This window comes from Belonocnema kinseyi, chromosome 1 (genome assembly GCF_010883055.1).
Source record: "Belonocnema kinseyi isolate 2016_QV_RU_SX_M_011 chromosome 1, B_treatae_v1, whole genome shotgun sequence".
Classification (NCBI taxonomy): Eukaryota; Metazoa; Arthropoda; class Insecta; order Hymenoptera; family Cynipidae; genus Belonocnema; species Belonocnema kinseyi.
In genome coordinates this window covers 159,526,626-159,547,063 of record NC_046657.1, presented here as the reverse complement: position 1 = coordinate 159,547,063, position 20,438 = coordinate 159,526,626, and the positions used below count along the sequence as shown (strand labels likewise).

At 22.9% G+C, this 20,438-nt stretch overlaps 1 protein-coding gene across 1 annotated transcript; it reads right to left on the bottom strand.

Annotated features, from left to right (window-relative positions):
• Positions 1-4,999: 4,999 nt before the first annotated feature.
• On the bottom strand, positions 5,000-19,587 carry LOC117173186. The gene is made up of 6 exons (XM_033361654.1): positions 19,357-19,587; positions 15,387-15,421; positions 14,700-14,811; positions 11,407-11,473; positions 11,158-11,295; positions 5,000-5,504 (listed from the first exon to the last, which is right to left on the bottom strand). Exons 1-6 carry the CDS (start codon positions 19,393-19,395, stop codon positions 5,434-5,436), a joined length of 462 nt encoding a protein of 153 aa, XP_033217545.1. The 5' UTR covers positions 19,396-19,587; the 3' UTR covers positions 5,000-5,433.
• Positions 19,588-20,438: the final 851 nt, after the last annotated feature.

The following is a 20,438-nucleotide window of genomic DNA, read 5'->3' as shown; positions in this document are numbered from 1 at the left end:
CATTTGTTTTTAGTTAAAAATTAATTCATTTCGCTAAAAACTCGTTATTTTTCCTTTAAAATTACTTTTCTAAGTGCAAATTCAACTATTTTGATTTGTAAATTTATCATCTTAGTCGAAAATTTATATATTTTATTGAAACTGTCTTTTTGTGGTTGAAAATTCATCTTTTGGGTTGAAAATTCCACTATTTAGGCAAAAATTCCTATTTTCAGTTGAAAATTCATCACTGTGTAATAAGAAATAAATTTCTTTGGCCAAAAATTTGTCCTTTCTAACTGCAAACTGATCTATTCCAGTTTCGGTTTGTAAATTTACCTTTTTTAGATGAAAATTTATATATTTTATTGAAACTGTATCTTCTTTTAGTAGAAAATTCATCTTTTGGGTTTAAAATTTAGTTCTTTTGTTAAGAATTCATTTTTTTAAATTGATTTTTTTAACTGAAAAATTAATTCTTATATTTTTCGTTTAAAAATCATTTCATGGATAAAAAAATGTTTTGTTGAATATTTGTTCTTTTTTTGTTGTTGTACATTTGTTTTTCTAAAATTCAAACTATTCTAATTTTGGTTGAAAATTTCTCTTCTTTTAGATGAAAATTATTCTTTTGGGTTGAAAATTCAACAAAATATTTGGTTAAAAATTCATATTTTTGTTATTTTTGTTCAAAATTTTTGTTTCACTAATATTATTAATCTTGTAGACGTATCGTTGGTTTTATAAAAAGGAAAATTTAGAAATTGGGATATTGTAGCAACCCTGAATAAGGCACTGTTTTATGAGAATAATATGTTTTTTATTACTTTAACTTCTTTTACTATTTAAATTAGGCGCCCTTTCCAATTTGAAGCGATACATTTTCCCGCGAAATTTGAATGACGTCCTTATTTAAAAAGATAGTAAATACGATTTTTTAAATCCTAATTCAAAATGCTCATTCAAATCTGATAATCTGATAGAAATCTTGGTTTGAAATCTGATTCGATCGGATTTTAATTTTTATTTCGACCTCGAAAAGGAAAAATTCGTAATACGCGTTTTTGGGAAAAAAGAGTTTTGCATTTTTAACGATAAAAAATCTTATTCTCTTTAAAAATGGCGAAAAAAAATGAATAGCAGTCCATGGTTCAAAATTGTTCCCTTCCTGAAATCTGTAACTTTATACCCCTACTAGATTTTTCATTTTTCGACATTAACGAAAAATATGAATAATACAGAATTCAAATTTACTCTATCCCCTGTAATCTTTAAAATTATATCCTTTCCGGAATTTTGTCTAGTGTTTTTTTAACTTTTAAAAAATTCATTGAAATGGACTAAATTGAAATCGTTGTTGTGGAGGAAAATGAAATTTTTAAGCTAAAAACAAAAAAATCTTTTTTCTTAAAAACGCATAGTACGATTTTTTTCTATTCTTGGCTTAAAATTATCAAAGGCATTCCCAAAATACGTACAAAAGAGAAACTGGATTAACCAATTTTGTAAAAAAGACATCCTTTGTGGTTGAAAACGCCACTGTGTTGTTTAAAATTTTACTGTTTTCGTAAAAAAATTAACTTTCTTGGTAAAAATTCGTCTTTTCGGGAAATTAGTTTTTTTTTTTTAAATCTAATATTTTTTTGTACAAAATGCATCTGTTTCGGGAAAATAAATTAATTTTCTTCAGTTGATAATTAAACTATTTTATTCGAAAATTCTTCTTTTTTGGTTGAATTCAAAATTTGTTGTTTAAAATTAAAATCTTCTTCGGTTAAAATATCAACTATTATATTTTTGTTCACAGTTTTTTTTTTGAAAATTCATACTTTTGGTTGAAATTGCGTATTTTTTTAAATTGAAAATTAATTTTTTTTCTTTTTTTTTTCTTAAAATTATTGCAGTTGAATATTAATCATTTTAGATGAAAATTCATTTTTTTAGGTTGAAAATTGAACTATTTTGTTAAAGAATTACTTTTTTGATATTCAATTGATTTTTTTTACTGAAAAATCTATCTATTCTATTTTTTCTTGAAAATATATTTTTTAAATCGAAGATTTAATTACTTGGATAAAAGTTAAACTACTTTTTTGAAAATTATTATTTTTGGTTTGAAGATTAATTTTTTTGGTCGAAAAATTAATCTGTTAGGTCGAATTTTGACTTAAAAGTTTAACATTTTGGATGATCCTTTTTTTCCTTGACTGTAAATTCTTTATTTGTTGGAAATTCAACTTTTAGGTTTAGAAAGTTCAATTTCTGTGTGGACGGTGTACCATATTAATAAAAATTTATTTTTATTTTAGTTCAAGGTTCACAATTTTCGTTGACCATTCATCTCTTTGGTTGAAAATTCAACTTTTTTTAGAACATTCGTCTTTTTGGTTAAATATTTGCTTTTCTTGGTTAATGGTTGAACTTCTTTCTTAATAATTCATTTTCAGGTTGCAGATTTATTATTTTAGTAGAAAATTCATTTTTTAAATCGAAAATTTAACTTTTTTATTTTTGGTTAGAAATATTCTTTCTTAATTGAAAATTCAACTATGTTGTTAAAAGTTAACTATTTTGTTAAAAAATTAACTATTTTGAAGAATATTTGTCTTTTTGGTAGAAAATTGATATATTTGAGCGTTGAAAATTCGTCTTTTTGGTTGAATATTTGTGTTTTTTGGTTAAAAGTTGAACAGTTTTGCTAGAAATTAATTTTCTTCGTTGCAGATTTATTATTTTACTTCAAAACTTGTATCTTAGGTTGAAAATTTGATGTTTTTTTTTGTAGAAAATTAATTTTTTTTAAACTGAAACGTTGTTTTATTTTGGGTGGAAGATGTATCTTTTTTAGATTCAAGGTCAACTATTTTGTTGAAAAATCAACTCTTTTGCAGAAAATTCTTCTCGTTGGTAAAATGTTTTATTCTTTTGGTTTCAGATTCATCATTAAATTTGTTAGAAATTTATTATTTTGTCGCAGATTTATAATTGTAGTTGAAAAATCATCTCTCTAGATGAAAATTTCAATATTTTGTTGAAAATTCCTTTTTTTTTGTTGAAAATTAATTTTTTTACCGAAAATTTAACTTTTATATTTTTGGTTGAAAATGTATCCTTTTTAGTAGAAAATTCAAGTATATGGCTAAAAACTCAACGAATTGTTGAAAATTGAACTCTTTGGGTGAAAATTGAACAATTTTGTAGAATATTTGTCTTTTTGGTAGAAAATTGATTTGAGCGTTGATATTTCCTCTTTTTGTTGAATATTTGTATTTTTTGGTTAAAGGATGAACAGTTTCGCTAGAAATTCATTTTTTTTGTTGTTGCAGATTGATCATTTCAGTTGAAAATTCGTATCTCGGGTTAAAAATGTTACTACTTTTTTTTTTAAATTAGTTTATTTTTGTAGATAATAAATTTTGTTTTAAACTGAAATGTTAATTGTTCTTCTTTGGGTTCAAAATGTATCTTTTTTAGTTTCAAGGTCAACTATTTTGTTGAAAATTCTTCTCGTTGGTAAAATATTTTATTTTTTTGGTTTCAGATTCAACATTTTAGTTGAAAATTCATCTTTGGTTGAAAGTTTGACTATTTTGTCGAAAATTATTATTATTTTTTTGAACTAAAATTTTAATTGTTCTATTTTTGGTTGAAAATGTATCCTTTTTAGTATAAAATTCAACTATATGGTTTAAAACTCAACGAATTGTTGAACATTTAACTCTTTGGGTCAAAATTGAACAATTTTGTAGAATTTTCATCTTTGTGGTAGATACTTAATATTTTCGTGTTGAAAAATCCACTATTTTGTAAAAAAAATCATATTTTTGTTTGAATATTTGTATTGTTTGGTTAAAAGTTGAATAAATTTGTTAAAAATTTATTATTTTGTCGCAGATTCATAATTGTATTTGAAAAATCATCTTTCTAGATGAAAATTTCAATATTTTGTTGAAAATTAATTTTTTTGCCGAAAATTTAACTTTTCTATTTTTGGTTGAAAATTTATCTTTTTTAGTTAAAAATTCAACAATGTATATGGTTAAAAAATCAACTATTTTGTGGGAAATTCCAGTATTTTGCTGAAAATTCGACTTTTTGGCTAAAAAATGAACCATTTGTAAAAAATTTGTCTTTTTGGCGGAAAATTAATATTTTTGCGTTGAAAATTCAACTGTATTATTAGAAATTCGTATTTTAGGTTGAATATTTATGTTTTTTGGTTAAAAGTTGAACAGCTTTGCTAGAAATTAATTTTCTTCGATGCAAATTTATCATTTTATTTGAAAATTCGTATCTCGGATTAAAAGTTTTACTATTTTGTTGAAAAATCAACTATTTTGCAGAAAATTCGTCTTTTTGGTTAAATATTTTACTTTTTTTATTTGTTTAGGATTTATCGCTATAGTTCTATTTTTGGTTAAAAATGTATCCTTTTTAGTAAAAATTTCGACTATATGGTTAAAAACTCAACTAATTTTTGAAAATTTAACTCTTTGGATCAAAATTGAACAATTTTGAAAAATATTCGTCTTTGTGGTAGAAAATTCATATTTTCGTCTCGAAGAAATTCTTTGTTTTTAATTCTTTATCATTATTTTGCAAAAAAATCAACTCTTGGGATTAAAATTTAACTCTTTTTTTTTGAAAATTCATATACTTGTTAGAATATCAACTATTATATTTTTTGTTAAAAATTCATTTTTTAGTTTCATAGCTTAAAATTTTGCAATTTCAGATTGGAATAATAGAATTGTCTTTTTTTAATTTTCATTATTAATTGTCAAATAAATAAACAACTCGTAAGTCGAAGATTTGAAATTAATTTTATTAGATTCTCAAAAACAGAACGTATCTATACATTTTCTATCTCAAAAACAACTGATTAAAAATCCACTGTAATTCAAATAAAAATTCAATAATTTATAACATCGTGATTCGACGTATAAAAAACGTGTACATCTGTAATATAAACTATAACATTTAATGCAATTGTACAATGAACACAAATCTGAAATCACAATAAAAATTCTATAATATTAGTTTACGCTTAATTAACGATTAATAAATTAGAATTAAAATTTATAAACAATACAGGCACCTAACCTACATTAGTATTTATATTTGTATGCTTAAAATATATTTAATATGACTTTCAGAGAAGAATAATCTCTCCCGGCAACAATTATTTAAAGTTATGGTTTTTTTTTTCATTTCAGATTTAAATTTAATTTTTATATAACTGCAGTATTTCAAAGTGGCGACTAGTCTGCACAGAAAATAGATCTAATTTGATAAATCTTTGATTAGTAGATCGAGGTTTCTTTTTATGCAAAAATATATAAGATCCGCATTCTGAATAGGTTAAATTTTTTTAGAAGGGGTGCAATATATTTCTCGGTCGTTTTCCTTCTTCCGAAAATCGCAATCTCCATTCTTTGGTTCCTTTTTTTTTTCTTAAATTCCGGCGAAGTCGGAATTCTGCGGAACTGGGTGTGATATGTCTTCATACTCTTGCCGTCCATAGCCTTGAAAATTAAATTTTTATATTAATTTCTTATCTAAGAAAAGAACATTTTAAAAGCTTTGCCAAACAGCTTTGTACAGAGTCGGATTTAGGTATCAGGTGATTTGACGCATAACGCAAATATTTATTTAAATTCATGCCGTTCGTTCTAAACACCCTTTCACGCAACAGAGCAAAAAATTGCAGAGTAAATGAATTTTTTTAGAAATAGTTAAATTTTCCAATAAAAATATTAAATTCCAACAAAAAATGAAATAGTTAAACTTTCAGTTTAAAAATTTAAATTTCAACAAATAAACGGATTTTTAATAAAATAGTTCAATTTTTAACCAAAATGATGAATTTTCAACTGGAAAAGTTGAATTATTAACAACAACAAATTAATTTTTACTAAAAGAAGATAATTTATCAACCAAAACTTAAATAATTAAATTTTAAATTAAGAAAAAAATGTTCAACCAAACAGATGAATTTTCAACTAAAACTACAAAATATTCATTTGGAATAAGTTAAAATTTCAGTTACAAATTTTCAATCCACAAAATAACTACCTTTCAAAAATATAGTTACATTTTTTAACAAAGTGATGAAATTTTAAATAAAAACGTAAATCTTCGACTGAAATAGTAGAATTTAAACCCTAAAGATTAAATTTCAACTAAAATGAGGAATCTTTAAGAAGAATAAATAAAATTTTGACCACAAAGATAAATTTGAAACCATGAAGATTATTTTCTACCAAAAAAACAAATTTTTAACTGAAAAAAATTATTTACAACAAAAAATAGAATAATATTATATGACGCAAAACGAAAACGTTTATTTAAATTCATACCATTCCTTCTAAACATTCTTTAACAAAGCAGAGCAAAACATTTCAGAATAAATTAATTTCTAAACAAACAGTTATATTTTACAATAAAAAATATAAATTTTTAACAAAATAGTTCAATTTTCAACTGGAATAATTGAATTTTTAACAATACCAAATTAATGTTCACTAAAAAAAGATAAATTATCAACCAAAACTTAAATAATTAAATTTTTAAATAAAGAAAAAAGTCCAACCAAACAGATGAATTTTCAAATGAAACAATGAAATATTTAATTTGAATAAGTTAAATTTTTAATAAAAAAAGATTTCTTCCCATAAAAAAACTAACTTTTAAAAATATAGTTGCGTTTTTAAACAAATGCATGAAATTTTAATTCAACATGTAAATCTTTGACTAGAATAGTAGAATTTTAAACAAGATGGATGGATCTTTTAAACTAAAATGATGAATATTTAACTAGAATAATTGAAATTTTAACCAAAAAGATTTCTACCAAAAATGACGAATTTTCAATTAAAAAAGATCGTTTTCAACCAAAAATGGAATAATATTATTTGACGCAAAACGAAAACATTTATTTAAATTCATACTGTTCGTTCTGAACATTTTTTAACACAACATAGCAAAACATTTCGGAATAAATGAATTTTTAATCAAATAGCTAAATTTCCCAATAAAAAATATATATTTTTAACAAAAAGAGTGAACTAGTTAAAATTTCAGTTGAAAACATTAATTTTCAACAAATAAAAAACGGATTTTTAACAAAATAGTTAAATTTTAAATCTAATTGATGAATTTCCAAATAAAATGGTGAATCTTGAACTGGAATAGTTGAATTTTCAACAACAAAAATTTAGTTTTTACTAAAAAAGATAAATTATCAACCAAAACTTAAATAATTACATTTTTTATTTTTTAAAAACTAATGTTCAACAAAACAGAAGAATTTTCAACTAAAAGTATAAAATATACAATTGGAATAAGTTAACTTTTTATTTTAAAATAATTTCTTTCCACAAAGTAACTAATTTAAAAAAATATCGTTACATTTTTGAACAAAGTGATGAAATTTTAACTAAAAACGTAATTTTTTGACTGGAATAGTAGAATTTTAAATCAGAAAGATAAATTTTTAACTAAAATGAGGAATCTTTAACTAGAATAATTAAAATTTTGACCAAAAAGATAAAATTTCTACCAAGAAGATTAATTTTTACAAAATACGACGAATTTTCAACTAAAAAAGATCATTTTCAACCCAAAATGGAATAATATTAATTGACGCAAAACGCAAACATTTATTTAAATTCATACCGTTCCTTCTAAACAACACAACAGAGCAAAAAATTTCACAATAAATTAATTTCTAAACAAATAGTTAAATTTTTCATTACAAAATATAAATTTTTAACAAAAAGTGAAATATTTAAACTTTCAGTTGAAAACGTTAATTTTCAAGTAAAATGGTGAATCTTCAACTGGAATAGTTGAATTTTTAACAACGCCAAATTAATTTTCACTAAAAAAGATAAATTATCAACCATAATTTAAATAATTAAATTTTAAATTAAAAAAAATTAATGGTCAACCAAACAGATCAATTTTCAATTTAAAAAAATTTCAATCCACAAAATAAATAATTTTCACAAATACAGTTACATTTTTAAACAAAGTGATGGAATTTTAACTGAAAAGTTACATTTTTGATTGGAATAGCAGAATTTTAAACCAGAAAAATAAATTTTTAGCAAATATTTACAACCAGGGATGAATTTTCAATTAAAATAATGAATCTTCGACTGAAATTATTTAATTTCTTTACCAAAAAGATGAATTTTCAACCACAAAGATTGATTTTTTACGAAAAAAGACGAAATTTTCACAAAGTACATACATTTTCAAACTAATACTTTAATTTTTAAATAAAAAATTTTTATTTTGAACTAAATATTTGAATTTTCATCCAAAAAATATGACTTTTCAATCATAAATAGAATAGTTAAACTCAATATTTGATGAATTTTCAACCATAAAGATTAATTTTTTACGAAAAAAGACGAATTTTCCACAAAAAGTACATACATTTTCGAACAAATAGTTTAATTTTTAAGTAAAAAATGTTAATTTTTAATGAAATAGTTGAATTTTCATCTAAAAAATATACCTTAAACCAAAAATAGAATAGTTAAACTCTGTTAAAAATCTAATCCTAAACAAACCAAAAACAAAAACGAATTTTCATCAAAATAGTTAAATTTTCTACTGCAAAAGTTAAATTTTTACTTAAAAAAAAGTTAGTTTTAACCAATATTTACTTTGGTAGGAAATCCATCTTTTGGGTTGGTAATTTAACTATTTGTTTCCAAATGAATTGTTTGGGTTCAAGATTAATCATTTTAGTTAAAAATTCTTTTTGTTTGTTTAAAATTCTGACGACTTTGTTCAAAATTGTTTTCCTTTTTTATTGAAAAAGAATTTTTTTAAACCAAAATTTAGCTATTCCATTTTGGCTAGAGAACTGACCTCTTAGTTGAAAATTTGCTTATTTTATTAAAAAAAATTTTTTTTGTTTTGTTTGAAAAATAAATTATTTTGGTAGAAAATGCAAATTGTTGAGTTGAAAATCAAACTTTTTTTCAAAAAAATTTTCAACCATACTGATGCATTTTCAAATAAAATTACGAATTTTTAACTGAAATAGTTGAATTTTAAACCAAAAATATGCATTTTTAACTCGAATGAGAATTCTTTAACCGGAATAGTTAAATTTTTAACAAAAAATCTTATTTTCAATCATGATTAATTTTCATCAAAAACACTCATTTTAACAAAGTACATGAATTTTCAACTAAAATGAAAAATATTTACATTTTTTTTAACAAAATGGTTGAATTTTTAAACTAAAACAAAATTTGCAAGCAAATGCATAGTTGAATTTTGAACTAAAATCGCGAAACTTCAACTGGAATAGTCGAATTTCAAACCAAAAATCTTATTTTTTACCAAGAAGATCAATTTGTACCAATAAAGACGAAGTTTTAACAAAATACATGAGTTTTCAACTACAAAATACAAATTTTTAACTAAAAAAAATTATCAACTAAAACGAGAAATATTTGATGAGATTATATGATTTTTCACTTTTTTTTGTTCAAAAATAATTTTTTTAAACAAAAATTTATCTATTCCATTTTGGCTAGAAAACTGACATTTTTAGTTGAGAATTCGCTTACTTTAGTTAAAACTCTTTTTTTTTAAACATAAACTATTTTTGTAGAAAATGCATATTTTTGAGTTGAAAATTTAATTTTTTTGTAAAAAATTCGTCTTGTTGAAAATTCACATTTCTTAGATCAACTCACTCTTTTTGATTGAAAATTAAAATAGGAAGTATCAAATATTACAAATATTTTTGTATAGAAGATTCATAACATTTGTTTAAAATTGAACTATTTTGTTAAACATTCCCTTTTTCTTAGTTGAAAGTTAATTATTTTAACTAAAAAGATAGTCCTTCCATTTTTGTTTCTAAATTTATTTTTTTGCGTTTAAAATTAAAGACTATATTTTTGAAAATTCATATATTTTACGTATTTCTTACGAAACCTTTTATTTAATCCTTACAAAATTCGATATGACTGTTGTCACTAAAAGTTTTTCAAATATATTTAGAAACAAAATGTTTAAATTTCAAAACAAAAAAATCGGCAAATTAAAAATTTTTTTAAAGAATAATTCAGCATTAAATTTTAGCCTGATTTTTCATTTTTTATATGTTTAAACTTTTATATTAATTTTCAAATGAAATTTTTGAGTAAAAATTACTTGCTGCCATCGAAAAAATAATAGTCGATCATAAAAATTTGTCATCCGATATTTAAAAAAATGTTGTAAACATTTGAAGGTCGAAAAACAGCCTTTTTTCGCATATTTTTTCTCAAATGATGTCGCCAATGATGTTTAATCGTGATTTTTTTTGTTATTTGATATTTTTAATTAATTTTGTAAGAAAATATTTTCTTTAATATATGCAAAACAGAAGAAAATGTTATTGATACCTTCAAAACAAAACAAAAAGTTGTGTCTTTTGTTTCGCACGCATTCCCATTTGTTTAAATAATTTGTTTATGAAACTAATAAAAAATATCGGATGATAATTTTCCATCCTAAAACATCACTAGCGATATAATGTGAGGAAAATTAAGAGAAAAACGATTTTTGCCTGCGTTTAAATGTCCACACTAGGTATTTTTTTATATAATTTGTTTATAAAATTAATTTAAAAATATCGAATGAAAAAATTTTATGATCGAGTATTATTTTTTCGATGAACGGACGTATATTTAACGCAAAAATAGACTTTGCAAACGAAGAATCCATAATTTAGATTATTTTCTAACTTCATTTGTTCATAACAATTAACTTAACAATATTATTTTTCTTTTGCTTTCAACTACCTCCGTGCATTAAGTCTGGTAATGCTGATCACAGACAAAATATTTTCACGAAGATAAGCAAAAAAAAACGAAAAAATCTACTTTTTCTTCACTTTTTACATTAACATAAAAGTTTAAAAAAAAAATCAAAAATCAGACAACATAAATCTCTTCAAAATGTAATGCCGACTTTTGCAACAAAAAAATCCAAAATCGATTAAGAGTTGCCCGTTACAAGTTATTTTGAACCTCGTTTTTTGATTGCATCCCACTTTGCGCCCTAGGGAAATGTTTCTTTAAGCTTTTAACGTCTAAAACGACGAGATAGTATCCTGTATTTAAATAAAAAATTGAGTTATAAAAAAATGTAAAAACTGACCCATAGAAGGACTCGATGGGAACATCATGGCCAGAGATCCACCTCTTGAGCGGCCAATCCGTACAAGGAATATTGAGGTTATAATGCGCGCGCACGTGTTGAAGATAATAGCCACTGCGCAGAATTTTTCATATGTCCCTAGAAGTTGGTTCGATCAGACAGATACATCTTCTGCATGGGCAGGTTAATAAAACAAAATTGTGAATCTCTTCCACCAATAAATTAGTCACATATTTTTTTTCTGCTTACCGTGCGGAAAGTACACAACTAGGGCGAATACATCAAATAGTATAGACACAACATTAATAAACAGCGCCTGAAACGAAAATTTCCTGTTAGAATAAAAAAATCTTTAGGAAATTTGCTAATCTACAATAAACTGTATTTGCAGTCAATTTGTTTAAAAAATTTTTTTTTATCGTCGTATTACTTAAAAGTCATAGCATACTTATGAAAATAAATATGGTTATTATATTAAATTCAATTTGAATCACTCATAATTTATATCTTTTTCAGTAAAAATATAACAAGATAGATAATATTTTAACAAAATTTCAACAAAAATGAAATAGTTTAGTTTTCAGTTGAAAAAATTAATTTTCCACCCAAAATTTCAACCAAAATGATAAATCTTCAACTGAAATAGATGAATTTTAAGCCAGAAAGATTAATTTTAAACTAAGAAAGATCAATTTTCAACCAAAAAAGGAAGTTAAATTTCAAGTTTAAAAAATTAATTTTCAACCAAACTGATGCATTTTCAAATAAAATTAAGAACTTTTAACTGAAATAGTTTAATTTTAAACCAAAAATATGAATTTTTGACTCAAATGATAATTCTTTAACCGTAATAGTAGTTGAATTTTCAACAAAAAATCTTCCATCAAAAATACGAATCTTCATCAATTTTTTTAACAAAATGGTTGAATTTTTAAATGAGAAAAAATTTTCAAGCTAATACATAATTGAATTTTGAACTGAAAAAATCAAATTAAAAAAAAAAAATGGATAACTATTCCATTTTTTTAAATTTGATTTTTTTAGTTCAAAATTCAACTACGTATTAGCTTGAAAATTTTTTCTCATTTAAAAATTCAACCATTTTGTTAAAAAAATTGAAATAGTTGAATTTTTAACCAAAAAGCTTAATTTCTACCAAAAAAGACGAATTTAAAACAAATACATGAATTTTCAACTACAAAATATAAATTTCCAATAAAAAACATGAATTTTCAATTAAGATGAGAAATATTTTACTGAATTACTTGAATTTTTAACAAAATAGTTGAATTTTCTACCAAAAAAGATCAATGTTTACCAAAATCGGCGACTTTCAACAAGATAGATAATATTTTAACAAAATAGTTAAATCTTTAACCAAAAAGATTAATTTTCTTACGAGCCGCTGATTTTCAAAACAATACATGCATTCTTAAGCAAATAGTGAAATTTTCAACCAAAAAAGATTAATTTTCAACCAACTTTTCGAATTTTGAACTAAAAAAAGATTAGTTTTCAACAAAAAATGGAATACTTTAATTTTCATCTGAAAAAATTAATTTTCCAACAAAAATTTCAACAAAAATAATGAATCTTTAACTGAAACAGATGAATTTTAAACCAAAAAGATTGATTTTGAACTAAAAAAGATCAACTTTCAACCAAAAATGGAATAGTTAAATTTTCAGCTTAAAAATTAATTTTTAACGAAACGGATGCATTTTCAAATAAAATTACGAAATTTTAACTGAAATAGTTTGAATTTTAAACCAAAAATATGATTTTTTAACTCAAATGATAATTCTTTAACCGAAATAGTAGTTGAATGTTCAATAAAAAATCTTATTTTCAGTCAAGAAGATTAATTTCCATCGAAAATACGATTTTTTACAAAATACATGAATTTCCAAGTAAAATGAGAAATATTTGAATTTTTTTAAATAAATAATTGAATTTTTAAATGAAAAAAAAATTCAAGCAAATACATAGTTGAATTATGAAGTACAAAGATCCAATTTCAACAAAAAATGGACGTTAAAGTTTTAGTTATAAATTATTTTCTAACCAAGCTGATGCATTTTTAACTAAAATTATGAATCTTTAATTATAATAGTTGGATTTTAAACTAAAAATATGAATTTTCAATTAAAATAAATATTTTATTGAATTACTTGAAATAAAAAAATTGGAACTTTTAACTAAAAAAGACGATGTTTCAATCAAATAATTGAATTTTTATCTAAAAAAGATCAATTTTTACCCTAAACGGTTATGTTCAACAAAATACAAGAATTTCGAACCAAATATTGACAGTTTTAACCAAAAAAGATAAAATTGTAACCATTTTTTAAAATTTTTAACTACAAACATCAGTTTCTAAATAAACGTGGAATAGCTTAATTTACAGTTGAAATTTCATAATTTTTTGTTGAAAATTGATGTATTTTGTTAAAAATTCGTATTTCCTAGTGAAAAATAAACTTCTAGGTTGAAAATAAGATTTTTTGTTACAAATTCAACTATTCCGGTTAAAGATTTATTATTTTAGTTGTAAATTCATATTTTTCGTTTCAATTTGAACTATTCCAGTTAAAGATTCACAATTTTATTAGAAAATGCATCAGTTTGGTTGAGAATTAATTTTTTAATCTAAAAATTTAACTATTCCATTCGTTTAAATCCGTTTAAAATTGAAGAATTTCCAAAACTCAGCGTTAAAAAAATTGCAACTAAAATGAGAAATGTTTGCCTAAAATAAATAAACTTTCAACGAAATAGATGAATTTTCAATTAAAAAATACAATTTGGCGATCAATAAATGAATATTTAATATTTTCAGTTAGAAAAAATTAACGTTCAACTGGAGAGACGAATTTTCGAATAAAATGATGTTAAATTTTCAAAAAAAGTGATGCATTTTTTACTAAAATTATGAATCTTCAAATAGAATAGCTGGTTTAAACGATAAAGATGAATTTTCAATTAAAAAAAGATTATTTTTCAATCAAAAGTTGAGTAGAGTAAATAAATTTTTAGCTAAAAAAATCAAAGAGATGAATTTTCAAATCCAATGATCAACTGGAACAGTTACATTTTCAGTTACGAAAAAATCATTTTAAAAAAATGTTCAACAAAAAATGTTAGCAACAGAGTTTAACTTTTAAGGAAGTAATTAAATATTTATACCAAAAGAAAAGATGAATTCTAAATAAAAAATGTAGTCATTGACATTTCATTTAAAGAAAATTTTAATTTTTTTCTCAAAAACAGTTTAATTTAATTAAAAAATCTAACTTTTCAACATTAGTGGGATTTTTCAGTAAAGAGAGGGGGAGGGATTACAAACAAACTGGAAATTTCAAAAATATAGATTAATTTTCCACAAAAAAGATTAATTTTCTTCCCAAAACAACATGAATTTTCAGCCAGATACTTGGATTTTCAGATATATCTAAATTTAAAATTTCATTTTGATGACTCTACGACTATGCACTATGAAAAATTACTTTTATTTAACATTTTTATACTTTTTTAATACTTACGAATTGAAGAGGTTCGTCTGTTTCGATGTTGTGAATGGCCCAAAGAAGGCACATGAAAAATAGAAGATTGTACATCATCATAGAACGAGGAACCCATTGTCCTTGAATACCCCTATGAACAATTATTCTTGATTTTTTTTTAATTGAAAAAAAAAAATTAATGAGGTAAATCATTTTGCTATTTGAAATTGTTCAATTTTATGATAAATTCTAAATGCTTTATAATAAATTTATTTATTTGAGTATTTTAAATCATTTACTTTTACACTTTTTAGTTAACGTTTAACGTTTAAACTTCTACAAAATATAATTCTGTTTTCTTCAAATTTCAAACTGGAGAGTGAACTTTCAAAGTCTGATTTTTTAAAGTTTTTAGTTTGTAATTGTTAATTTTCGAACGACTCAACACTATTTTCAATTTTGTAGACTTGACTCTACAATTTATATTTCCTCAAGCAATAACAAATTTTATTTTTGCAGATGAATTTCAAATACTGAATTATTAAATCGTCCAAGATTGAATGTCTCCAATTATCAAGAACTTGTATTTAAAATTGCTAGGGCTTAAGATCATTTTTCGTAGGAAACTATCTACAAAAATTTACTATACTAGTGAAAAAAATAAATAAATATGTCAGAAATATTCTATAGATTTATTTCGTAAAGCTAATAAAATTAAAGTCCTACCATGAGACCAGGGAGAAGTGGATTGCAAAAATTATCTGAAAATTAAAAATTACGCTTATAAAATTCAGGTAATATATTTTTAAAAAATTATAAAGTAAAAAAAGGATGAAAAAATTGAAAAAAATCTTAAATATGTTGTATAAATCTCATAGAATTCTCTAGAGTTTCGTTTTATGAGTGAGGATATTGAAACTGCCGAGAAAATATGAATTACTGGTTGAGTAACAAAGTATCATATTTCTCCACGTACTAGAAACGTGTTTAATAAAATAATACAGGTGACATTGTGCGTAAAAGAGTGATATATCATTGTTACATAATTATTTATTCTTTGATTAAAATAATTAAATAATATTACTAAAAAAGTTTTAAACAAATTATTCTTTATTCCATAATTTAGGTTTCCGCACGATACCTTTTTTTTTAATAACGCACCTATTAATAGAAATTTCAAGAAATCTCACAAAATTATTTTTCAATATTGTAATTTTCATTTTTTTATATGCATTTTCATTTCCAAACAGAGAAAAATGAGGAATTTTTGTTCACTAGGGTGACCAATGGCTTAATTGAAATATCAGGAAATTATCCCAATTTTTCAACTAAAAAGGATAAATTTTCAACCCGAAATGGAAAAAAATTAATTAATAATTAATCAATAAAAAAAATTTTATTTTAAATAACAAACGAATTTCAATCAAATAGTTAAATTTTTAACAAAGAAGATAAATTTTCAACAGAATACGGACTAGTTACATTTTTAGCTAAAAAATAATTGTAAACAATTATTTTCAACAATAGAGTTCAATTTTTAAACAATGAAATGAATTTCTAACTATAATGATGTATCTTTAATAAGAAAATAAATTTCGAGCGAAATAGTTCAATTTTTGACTAAAAAAATTTTCAAACATAAATATTAATTCTGTAAAAAAAAAGAAATTTCAACTAAAAAATATGTATTTACAACTCTAATGGAATAGCACAAAAAGATTAATTTTTCACTCAGAAGATTAATATGCTACCACATAAGACGAAGTTTCAATAAAATGCATGAATTTTTAACAAAATAGTTGAATTTTCATCTAAAGAAGATCAATCAACCAAACACGGAGTAGTTAAATTTACAGTTTAAACAAAAAAGTAAAAAATAAAAGAATTTTACATTAAATAGTTCAATTTCTAACCAAATAGTTTATTTTGCAACTAAAGAAGATACATTTTTTACTGAATACGGAGAAGTTGCATTTTTAGCTGAAAAAATAATTGAAAAATTTATTTTCAACAATAGAGTTCAATTTTTAAACAATGAAAAAAATTGTCAACTATAATTATTTATCTTCAAAAAAAAGATGAATTTTGCACCAAATTAATGAATTTTCGACAAAAAAAAATACATTTTCAACTATAAATATTAATTCTCTAAAAAAAAAAGAATTTTCAACAAAATACATGCATTTTTAACCAAAAAATATAAATTTCCAACTCAAATGGAATAGCTAAAAAATGTCATTTTTCATTAAGAAGATTAAGATGCTGCCACAACAGACGAATTTTTAATAAATTTCAATTATGAATTTTAAATTTAAAAGAAATTAATTTTGAATCAAACATTTGAATTTACGACGAAAAATATAAATATTTAACAATGAAGATCTATTAAAAATAAAGAATTTTCGACTACAAAAGATCAATTTTAAACTAAAAATAAAATAATTAAATGTTCAGTTAAAAATTACTTTTCAACCAAATATGAATAAATTATCTACAAAATAGTTAAATTAAAATTTTTTATTTTTATTTAAAATAATAAATCAACCAAAAAATGGATTGTTAACAACTTAGTTCCACTTACAATTAAGTAGTTGAATTTTCAACGAAAAATGTTATATGTGATATTTTAACAAAATAGTTTTAAATTTTCGACAAAAAAATTACTTTTCAATCAAGCAGCTGCGTTTTTAGCCAAAAAAGGTGGGATTCCTACGACAACAGATGAATTTTTAAACAAAAAATACAAATGTTTAACAAAATACATTAATTTTCAAATACAAAATATAAATTTGCAGCTAAAAAATATGAATTTTCAACTAAAATGAGAAATATTTTACTGACATATTTTAATTTTTAATCAAATAGTTGAATGTTTAACTAAAAAAGACGAGTTTTTAACCAAACAGTTGAATTTTTAACTAAAAAAAATATCAATTTTCAACCAAAATAAAAAAATAAAAATAATAAAATAAAAAAATATTTCAATTATCAGTTGAAAAAATTAATTTTCCACAACAAAAATTTCAGCCAAAGTGATGAATTTTCAACTAAACTTAAACTTACGAATCTTTAAATGAACTAGTTGAATTTTTAACTAAAAATCTTATTTTCAAACAAGAAGATTGATTTCCACCAAAAATACGAATTAATAAATTAAAATTAATTTTTAATCATAAAAAACGAATTTTCAATAAAATGCATTAATTTTCAACCAAATAGTTAAATTTTTAATTAAAGAAGATACATTTTTCACTAAATACGGAGTTATTAAATTTTTAGTTGAAAAAATAATTGAATAAAAATAATTTTCAACAATAGAGTTCAAGTTTTAAAAAATGAAATTAATTTTGAACCACATAGTTGAATTTTCGTATGAAAAAATAAATTTTCAATCGTAAATATTAATTTTCTGGAAAAAAATAATTTAAAAAAATGCATCAATTTTCAAATAAAAAGAAAAACAAAAATTGAAACCAAAAAAAGAGGAACTTTTAACCAAGAAAAAGTTGTCAGTCAATAAGGAAAACACAATTGTATCAAAAATGTGGAATTCTCATGCCAAAAAGAAGAATTTTCTACTAAACATTTTAATTTTCAAGCGGAAAATATAATTTTTCAACAAAAAAGTTAATATTCCGACAATTAATTTGGAATGTTCAATCGTAAATGCGAAGTAGTTAAATTTTTAGTCAAAGCAAAAATATTTTTAAACACTGTAGTTCAATATCTTACCAAAAATATGAATTTTAAACTATGATGATAAATTGTCAATAAAAAAAAGGAATTTTAAACCAATTAGTGGAATTTTCGACCAAAGGGGTGAATTTTTAACCATAAAGACTAATTTTCTACCAAAAATGCAAAATTTTCAACTAGTAAAGATAAATTTGTATTAAAAAAATAATTTTCAACCAATTTTAAACAAATTTTTAATAAAATAGTCTGAAGAAAAAAAAGGGTTTAGAATTAAAACAGTGAATCATCTATCAAAAAAATGAGATCCACTTTCAACTGAGCAATCGAATTTTTAACGAAAAATGTGATCGGTGAAATGTCAACCAAATTTTGTTTGGGAGAATTTTTAGTTAATAAATAAAAAATATATCTTTAAAAAAGTGGAATTTTCTTAAATTTTCATAAACGTGAAATTTTCAAACTAAAGGCGAATTTTCAAACAAAAATATTGAATTTTTGAAAAAATAAAATAAAGCTTCTTTCCCTATGTTTATAAATTATAGAAACAACTTTTTCGAAGTCAACATGTTTAATTAAGCAATTAAGTACAATCTGTAGAATATGTTAATTATTTAAAATACTTTTCTGAACTTCCAATTTTTGTATGCAATCCGACGTTTTTCTTTATTTTTCAAAATTAGTGAAGTTTCACACATTTTACGTCCGCGGAATAAAAACCGCAAATTTTCGTTCTCGGTCTTGAAAAATCAGGACATGTCCGAATAAATCAGAACGTCTGGTCACCCTATTTTTCGCTATGTTTCCAAAATATCATGTAATTTTAATTTTATAAATCCAAACCGTTGACAAATTCACAACATTTTTGTTAAAATGAAGAGAAAAAAGTTGATACTGCGCATCAATTATGAGTAATAACATAATCTATACATGTAGATTAGATATTAATTAAAAATGCGGTCTGCTGAGTGTTGAATCGAAAATAAATTATTAAATTACTCACCTTTAGAGGATAGTGTGTTATCGTCGATATGTCTGGCATTTTTGTGATTTTTATCTGATCAGAATGTCACGAGGTAATAAGGAGAGGAGTTATGTAAGATAAAAAACAATTGGATTTTGTAGAACTGTCAAAATTTCCAGTCAAGAGTTTTTTTTTGTTGCAATTTCTGCTGCTGTCTTCGTTTCATCGAAAGTACTAACTACGCTGCAGTGTTCCCAATTTTGGTACATATCATTTCGTACTGCGCACGCGTCTCGCCGAAGGCTGGATTGGTCACCCCTGGCGCGCTTCTTTAACATGATTAAATCTGCAAGTCGATTTTTGGCAACAAATAATCATTGTAAAATTATTTAAAACAAATCTTTAATCACAAAATATACTTATAACGTGGAAAGAAAGTATTTCTTTATTTGATTTTACGCCTTAAAAATAAATCAAAGATTTAATCTTTAAAGGAAGGCGTACCTTTTTTATCACAAATATGAATTTCAAGTAATTGTTAATAACTTTAAGCACATTACAATTATTATTTGTTGTAAAAAAATTTTAACAAGAACAAAGACATTGATAAATTTTAAATATGCGCGCGACGTGATGCATACACAATACAAAAAAAGGTTCAGTGGGGAAAATTCAATTTTCAACAGCATTTTTCAATTTTCAACTGAAAAAGGAAATTTTTCAAGTAAGAAAGAAACACATTTTCAGCAAAGTTGTTAAATTTTTAACTATAGAAATGACTTTCCAACTATAGAAATGAATATTTTAAAAAAATACATAAATTTTAAAACAGAAAAGAAAAAGTTAAATTTTCAGATAAAAAATTGAGTTTTCAACGAAAGAAATGAATTTTCTACTAAACAAAATTTTAACTAAAAATGGAACAGTTAAATTTTTAGTTATTAGAAAATTAATTTTCAACCAAACAAAATTGAATTTTCAACAAAACAGTTAAATTTTCAAACAAAGAAATGAATTTACAAACAAAAGGAATAAAATTCTACGAAAAAAAAAGATTTTCCAACAAAATATATGCATATATTCAACCAAATAGTCGAATTTTTCAAATAAAAAGATACATT